At 44.6% G+C, this 8729-nt stretch overlaps 1 protein-coding gene across 12 annotated transcripts in view; it reads right to left on the reverse strand.

Moving 5' to 3' along the window:
- Positions 1-5115, reverse strand: part of CAPRIN2 (caprin family member 2) — a 44048-nt gene extending 38933 nt beyond the window's left edge. For 7 of the 12 annotated variants that reach the window (XM_041735874.1, XM_041735872.1, XM_041735873.1 and 4 more), the window contains exons 1-3: positions 4936-5067; positions 3570-3835; positions 1558-1620 (exon numbers count right to left, since the gene is read on the reverse strand). In XM_041735874.1, coding sequence (XP_041591808.1) covers positions 1558-1620; positions 3570-3821 — 315 coding nt within the window. In that variant the 5' untranslated portion in view covers positions 3822-3835; positions 4936-5067. Of the gene's footprint in view, positions 1-1557; positions 1621-3569; positions 3836-4935 lie in introns of all 12 variants that reach the window. The other 5 variants (XM_041735877.1, XM_041735876.1, XM_041735875.1 and 2 more) reach the window with 1 other exon arrangement.
- Between the last annotated feature and the right edge of the window lie 3614 nt (positions 5116-8729).

Here is an 8729-nt window from a genome sequence, read left to right on the forward strand (position 1 = left end):
TTTGGCAGCTGTCAGCATTTAACTTGAGAATTCAAAGTTAATACTATAAAAGCAACATGTAGTATGAAAACAGTAATGAAATACTGAGATTACAGTTTGCAAGGCTGTAACTCTAAAATACAGCACGTCCTTGACATTTCTTAGAGCTACCATGAAAACCACCAACTTCCCTACTCCTATACTCCCTATTTCCCAAAAATCAAATACTATAACACAAAACTTCCTTCAAGGATATTTACACAAAGAGAATTATCACTTTAGAAGTTATAGAACATACCATGACTACTTGAAAACAAAGCTATATTGAAATGCTGGATGTCCAGTTAAGTCCTCTCACCAGCTATGTGAGCACATCATTCTCAGAGCTCACACAATTCAAATCTGTGCCTCAGCAAAATTATAATTTACTACATCACAAAAATTCTAGGTCAGTGAAGAGCAGTCAGTATGGCAAGGGAAAAGACCTTGAATGCCACTATCTCAGATACACAACCAAAAACCTTAGCTGAAAAGATGAAAACAGATCCAGACTCTGTAAAGCAACTTAATTTTGTCCCTTCTTACCCAGAGATGTGATCAACATTAAGCGTTTTCTTCATTTCCATATTGCAAACTCTTTCACCACATTAGATAAAACTTGCAGTTACCAGGTATACTATAGACAAGCTAAATATTTTTACAACTTGCAAATACTAAAAAAGTTATATGTAAAAGTTATATACTCTGTTACAGGAAGGTTAAAAAAAAAAAAAAAAGGCAAAGGCCAGATTATCAGATAAACATGCCTCCGGAGAGGTGACATGGCAATCCAGGGTAGAAAAGTAGGCAGAACACAAAAGGAATTAAGGGTAAGCAAAAAAAAAAAAAGGGGGGGGGGGCAAAAGGAGAAAACCTAAGCAAGCTAGCTAGAATGAATATCCTTTTACATTTCGAAGGAGAAAGATGACCGGTTTAGAATAAATCAGTGAACAGTGCAGGGGGGGGGGGGGGGGAGCTAGCCTTCCCTCTACTTCTTCAGCCCACCCTAGCAAGTTTCATTTAAATCCTTATGTTGGATCCCTGGGTGGCTCAGGGGTTTAGCGCTGCCCTCAGCCCAGGGTGTGATCCTGAAAGACCTGGGACGAATCCCACATGTCCCACATGTCCCACATGTCCCACATGTCCCACATGTCCCACATGTCCCACATGTCCCACATGTCCCACACGAGTCCCACAGTCCCTGCATGGAGCCTGCTTTGCCCTCTGCCTGTGTCTCTGCACCTCTCTCTCTGTGTGTCTCTCGTGAATAAAATCTTTTAAAAATAAATAAATAAATTCATATGTTGACTCTTAGTGATGTCTACACTTTCACTCTTACCAACCACACCTCCAACCTATTCCATCTGCTAGTGCAAAAGATCTCATAGGTAAAGAAGACAAAGCCTTTTGAAAAATCCAGTGGATTTTCACTGCTCTTCATTGGCCTTATCATATCTTTGGTCTCACCAAACCCATCTAGTTTTATTAAGGAAAAAAAAAAAGCCACCAAGTGTGATCAAAGGATCATAAGCCACTTACCAACTGGTCTGGATTAAGTTGCTCTCCATTTTTCAGGCGATCCTTGTAGTCTTCCAGTTTGAGCTACAAAAGAGAAACTTGTATCTACTACAGTCTGATATAAAATTCTGAAGAAATAACATACCAGACTGCTTCTTATGAAAACAAAGTTTGTTTTTTTTTTAAAACAAAGTTCTTGAAGTAAACTATCAATCTGTAAGAATACCAGTTTACTGCAAGGCAAGCAGCAACTATAGGTATAGTCCAGTCAGAGGAAAAAATATTACACACAATCAACATTAGTCTGGAATTAGAAAAGTTAAATAATAACTCTTCTCTTCCTGGCCTCTATAATCAGACTATTTAACACATAGGGACTTAGCTAATCATGTCCCTAATCCAGTGGTGCTCAATCAAGGACAATTCTTGACCCCCAGGGATCTATGGGAATGTGGAGATATTTTTGGTTGTCACTAATTGGAGGGTGGTAGGGAGGTAGAGAATGCTACAGGAATCTTGTGGCTAGAAGCCAGGGATGCTGCTTATCATCGCACAATCCACAGGATCGCCCCTCCCCCAAAGAAATATCTGGCACAAAATGTAAAACAGTGTTTAGGCTGACAAATCCTGCTCCAACTTCATGCCTAAACTATTAGTTACCTGTTGAATTAGGTGGCATTTTTCCAATAGCAAACTTCATAATGGAAGTACAGAAATGTAAAAGATATCTTTCTCTATCATTATGAAAGCTTTAACTCAAAGCTTTTCATATTAAATTTGGTATTTCAGTAAATACAGAACAAATTGCATTTATTGCCCCTATAAGAATGACATGCCCCACTATGGTATTCTATAAGCAACATTTAGGCTCCTCCCATATTGGCTTTATAGCTTTAAAGTGCTTTCTCAAAAGCTTGAAACAAAAGCATTGGTACTGACCAGATAAGTATTCAAAATTAAAGAGGTACTACAGTTAAGCTGGAGAGCACAAATATACGAATATATGTAGTTCCTCCGCCTGGGGAGGAAGACATTGAGTCTCCATCAACAGATCCTGCTCTGAATAGATCTTTTGACTAGTTTCCCATGTGGCAGGGAATTTGTGCTGACCCAGGCACACTCACCTTATCACACTTGTGATCAAGTACATGCATTCAAAAGACAACTGGTGAGAGCTAGAGCTACAGAGAAGCTACTAGTAACTGGTCTTTCTTCACTATCTTCCTGGTGGGGAGAAAAGGGAGGAAAAGAAACAGAGTCAACTAGACTCTGAAAAATCTTACACTCCTCCGTTAAAAGCTAACTTTCCTAAGGTTTAACTAGGTCGTAGAATAAAAATATGTTAAAGAGTTCCCGGGCCCAGATAGTCAATCACTCACTTTACTATCACAAGCAAAAAAGAATCATGACACAACAAAGCAACGTGCAGTCCTGTTTCACAGGCTACATGACTCAGGAAATGAGGAATGAGTTGGATCTTTACATCAGCATTAACTGTAAGGTTAGGCTGATAAGGAGTCTCTTTATAAGGTTTTCTACAATGCTTTCACCCACCAATCGCAAACGATCACCTAGCAACACAAAAATTAGTGCTAAAATATTTTCTGGCTCTACCATCGTTGAGGCTTCCAATGACTGCAGCAGTTATACTGCAATATCAACTGCTGCAGAAAGTCACAAGGAAAACAAGCTAAAGAAAAAAAAAATCAGGCTATTACTCATCTATGAAAAGAAACATCAATTCTACACTCAAAGAATCTGATCTAAAGTTGCAGCTCTTCAAGTATTTCAACAGCAGCAGGCATAATAATTTTACTATGAAGAATATTTTTATTTAGACTTAAAAACCAAACAGAAAACGTTTAATATACCCAATATTTAACCTGCTTGTAGGTTTTCAGCCAGCCAAATCCCAAGATTAATTACATCTTTCAGGAAAGAATACCTATGAGCCTTGACAGCAAGTAAAAATGCCTGTTCCCTGACCCTTATTAAAGATGGCACATATAGGGGGTGGGGGGGGGGGAGGTTACCTTCTTTTTCTCGATGTTTCTAATTTTGTGTTTAAGGCATATGAGTCCATTGTCAATATATGTCTCATATGCTTGGGAAGGAGAGGCAGCAGAACTGAGAGTAGACTGCAAGGGGCTCATGGCCCGCTGGCTTTCCCCATGCTGACTGTGGTTCACTTGGGGCTTGGCTGACTTCATATTCCCCTCTCTTCCCTCCTCTGAATGGCCTGAAGGTGACTGGGAACCAAAAGGAGATGAAGAGAGTTGCACCATTGAAACAGATGAAGCTGAAGCAAAAAGAGAAAAAAAAAAAAGTTAGGTGCACAAGAAAATTAAGACTACAAGCAGAGCTTTAACTTCCCTGAAAAGTCTAGACCCACTCTCCCCGAATTCTCTTCCACAGGCGCGAGCTCAACACCCAGTGATGCTTTAGGTGCTAGGCTTCCATCTCACTACTTTTAAGGCGATTAAGTGCCAAGCCCTAGCGCCTTTACGCAGGCCAAAATCTACAAGACGGGGGATGTTTCCAGAAATTCAACTTTCCACGGAGGGAGAACTGCTAAATCAAGCAAGGGCATCAGGGCTCCTCTCTTCTCGTCAGGGCAATCCACGTTCTGAATAATTTCCATGGTCAAACGATGACACACACACACACAAAAATAAATAAATAAACAAGCTCTCCCCATTAGGACCGTTAGCAGCCTTTCCAACCTCTCTACATGACCCCTCACCGCCAGCCCCAAACCCAGTTACAAACAACCCCATTTACACGCAAACCCCCCACCCCGAACACACAGTTCACACAATTCCCGCGGGGCCTCACTCTCTAACCAAAGAGCCAGCTTCTAGGACGAGACCCCTAAACTTCCCTTTTAAACAGCTCCGGGGCCTGCAAGGCAAGCCCGTCGCTACCTGGACATTTGCAGCGAGGCACCTGCGAGGGCCCCGCGTGGCTTTTCTGCTCCGGTTTAGACTAACCCGCAAGCCCTTAGGCCGCCCCCGTGGAAAGGTTCATCCTCGCGCCCCCGCCGCCCGCGCATCCTCTTACGGGGCACCCCCGAGGCCAAGGGCGTTAGGGCCCCGCGCACGCCGGCGCGCATCCTCGTCCCCGCAGGGTCCCCTCTCCCCGGGGCGGGGGCGGGGGGGGGGCGCAGCGACCCCGCCCTCCCCACGGCTGTCCCCGGAGCCCCTTCTGCACCTTCTGCAGGTGCGCCCGGGGAGGCCGACCTGGAGGGAGGAGAGCGCCCGGGCCACCTGCCCCCCGGCCCCGCCCCGGGGATGCCGGGCCGCCCCTGCACCTCCGGCCCGCGGCGCCGCCTCGCCCTGCCCACCCGCGCCGCGCCGCGCCCCGCGCCCCACGCCCCAGGCCGCCGCAGCTCGGCTTCACCTCCGCAGGCCGCTGCCGCTGCCGCAGCCCGGGCCCGCCTTCGAAAGCCGGCGGGAGCCAGGAGAGCTGCGGAGGTGGACCGGCGCCACCCCGCACTCGCGTCTCCTCCCCCGCCTCCTCCCGCTCCCCTCCCTGTCCTCGCGGGCGGCGTCTGCGGCGCCGGGCGCTCCGCCGACTCAGCCGCTCTCGCCCAGGCCCGCCCTTTCCGCCGCGCGCGGGGCTTATATAGGCGCGCCCCGCCCCCGCCCGCCCGCACGCGCAGCCTCGGGCCGCCCGGCCCCGCCCCCTTCCGGTGCCCCAGGGCCCGCCGCCGCCGCCGCCGCGGGTCCCGGCCCCCGAGGTCGTTCGGCCCTGGCCGGGCTGCGGCGCGGAGTCGGTCGCCAGGGGGCGCGTCCTCCCCGCGGTTGCGCAGACGGCGGGGCACCAGGTGGGCCCTGCGCGTGGCCGAGGGCCCCGGCGGCCCTGCCCGGCCTTGCTGATTGCGCGCGGGGACTGGTGCAGGCGCGACCTTGAACAGGTGATCTCCATCGTCGGGAAAGGGCAGCGCGCCCTTGATGGGATTGCCAGCGAGCCGAGCGGGAGCCTCCGGTGCTTTAGGCGCCCGCTCCTTCTTGGATTCCATCCTTCCCTGCAGGATGGGGGGGAAATCACTGTTTCTTCAGAAAGGACTCCGCCTGTGGGAGCAGGATGCCCCCAGTCACCATTGCCATAAAAATTAAAATAAAAATAAAAAAAATTAAAAAACAGAGTGAGTGACTCCGCGCAACCCTCAGTGTAAGATTTATGTTTATTTAGGCTGTGTCATTTGCTGCTTTGAAGCAGGTGGATCTGTTTGCGGTCAGAGAAAAGACAACAATCTTGATAAGGTTGCATAAAATGAAAAGACTGGAAACCTCAGTATTTCTGAAGGAAGGCATGGTGTTTCTCATACCAAACGAGTAAGGGGGGATGGGGGGTTGAAAAACCACCCAGCCACATCTGGGCCCCAACATGTGTCCAGCTATTTATTAGGCCCCATTTAGGTCCCGTCCCTGAGGCTCTGATTAAATGTATTTAGACTAGCGAGAAAAGAATAGAGGAGATTCCAAAATACAAAGAAACAAAGGTCTAGTTTTAAAAGTGTTAGCCAAGCCCACACAAAAATTAGCACGATTTTTAACATTCCTTGATACAGTGTTTGCAGCTTATTATCCCTCCTGAAGAAATTGTACCTTTAATGTTGCATTTTAGCTTTGAATCTCTGAATCCCGTATGTGACCTTGAGGGTCAGACAAATATTCGACTGTACGTTTGTTCCATTGTTTGTAACTAGAGAGAACAGGAACTTCTGAACATGAAGGGAAACCAAAAAACTGGATATAGTTGTTTTTTTTTTTTTAATGTGAAGGACACGCTTTTGGATTAATAGGAAGCCACAGGGCAGCCCGGGTGGCTCAGCGGTTTAGCGCCGCCTTTAGCCCAGGGCGTGATCCTGGAGACCAGGGATCAAGTCCCACGTCAGGCTCCCTGCATGGAGCCGGCTTCTCCCTCTGCCTGTGTCTCTGCTTCTCTCTCTCTCTGTGTGTCTCTCATGAAGGAATAATAAAATCTTTAAAATAAAATAATAGGAAGCCACAAAGGTACAGCACAGGTTATGACTGCTGTAGCCTGAACCAATACCTGAGAATGGTATTTCAAGCATATTAATCATGAAATAATTGCCTTCTAATTGACCAGAAAAAAAAAAAACTATCCCTTGAGTCATATAGATCTGGACGTAGGTCCTAAATATTCCATTAAATGGCATAATTTGGAGTAAATCTGTATGGATTTATTTCCCAAAATGGATTCAGAAAATTAATCAAGAAAGAATACAAAAACAAAAATAATTAAATTTCAAGTCCAGTAAGGTACAGTCTGTATAAAGCATAACATAACATTTGCAGGAGATTGTACCTCGGTAGATAATGTTGAAGTAATGTCTTCCGAAAAAGAGAAAAAAAGTGATTCAGAAAGCTTTCCTGCTAGAGAAGATCTCTTAAGCCAGTGAATCTGGCTTATTTTGGAACAACATGCCCAAAGCACAAATTTATTGTCGGTTTTTCCCTCCCCGACTCCCTATTTTCTACAGTACCTTGATTTGTCTTACCACCTAGGAGACAGTATTTGTGGGAAGTCACCTCCAAGCTTAGCAAAGAAATACTATATTTAAAATGTGATTTTTTTAATGTCCTTTCCAATCCATAGGGAAAGAATACATACATTCATTCATTCAACAAATATTTATCATTACATGTCAGTTATATCTCAATAAACCTGAAGGGAGACAAATATTAGGCATCTGCTATGTGTTGGGTGATAGGTATATAATGGTGAGTGAGCAAAATGTACCCCTGCTCTCTTGGAGCTGAGTGGGAATTCAGTGAAAGCTGCCAGTAATAAGTAGCAAAAACAACCAACTCAGTAAAATAGAAAAACAAAAATACTAAAGACTTATAATGGATGGTTTGTTTGATATCTATAAAAACAGCCAAACTTTACAACCTTTGAAAATGAACGTTTTAAATATGCATTGTCTGGCAAATGTATGGTTCCTGCAGGGAAGGTTATACTGGGCAGTCACTTAAAATTAATGTAGCTTCATATTGTTGAAACTGGAGAGATTAATTCACCAAAGGATGCTGAAGCTGGTAGCATATGAGTGGAGATTCAAGAAATGATCTTAGAGGTTTAGTTACAGATGATAGAATTCTGCTTCTCAACAAGAAATATGCTTCAAGGGAAGCCTGGGTGGTTCAGGTTCAGCGGTTGAGCCTCTGCCTTCAGCTCAGGGCGTGATCCTAACTCCAGGATCAGATCGAGTCCCAGGATAGAGTCCCACATTGGGCTCCCTGCATGGAGCCCTGCTTCTCCCTCTGCCTAGGTCTCTGCCCCTCTGTCTCTCTCTAATGAACAAATTTTAAAGAAAGAAAAGAAAAAAAGAAAAGAAAAGAAAAGAAAAGAAAAGAAAAGAAAAAAGAAAAGAAAAAGAAATCTGTTTCAAAACAAACCCCCACAAGGTTTTGCAAAGTATTAACATGGAAAAAGAAAAAGGACCAAGAAAAATAAGAAGACTGAGAAAAATTCTTTTTTTTATTTTTTTTTAACATTTTATTTATTTATTCATGAGAGACAGAGAGAGAGGCAGAGACACAGGCAGAGGGAGAAGCAGGCTCCACGCAGGGAACCTGACATGGGACTCGATCCCAGGACTCCAGGATCATGCCCTGGGCTGAAGGCGACACTAAACCACTGAGCCACCCGGGCTGTCTGAAAGAAAGAAATTCTTAGGAAACATTTAACAAAGTAAAATTGTTTAAAATACTGAACTTTCACATGATTTCAAGATTCATAAGGGGTCTTTTCAAATATCTGAGGAGAGAAACTTATGAAAATAAAGGACTAGCCAATATAGACTTCAGGCAGAAAAATAGTTGCCACAATAGTTTCAGGCATTTTTGAGAGAATTCCTCTAGCTTCTAAAGTTAATATCCGTGTGGGCATATTTTTTCATAAAATTATAGTACCACACAAAAAAATCATAGTACCACATTCCCAGTGGTTTAGTTTATACTGCTTTTCTACTATTGAAATTAAATGCACTAATAGTGCTTCACATTTGAATCCCTTTGAAATAAAAATGCTTAGGGCACCTAGCTGGCTCAGTTGGGGTCATGAGTTTGAACCCCATACTGGGTATAGAGATATGGAAAATATATATATATATGAAATAAAAATCCTCGGTAGAGAAATAATCAGTATAGGACTTATAAATG

The sequence above is a fragment of the Vulpes lagopus genome, chromosome 21 (assembly GCF_018345385.1).
Source record: "Vulpes lagopus strain Blue_001 chromosome 21, ASM1834538v1, whole genome shotgun sequence".
NCBI lineage: Eukaryota > Metazoa > Chordata > Mammalia > Carnivora > Canidae > Vulpes > Vulpes lagopus.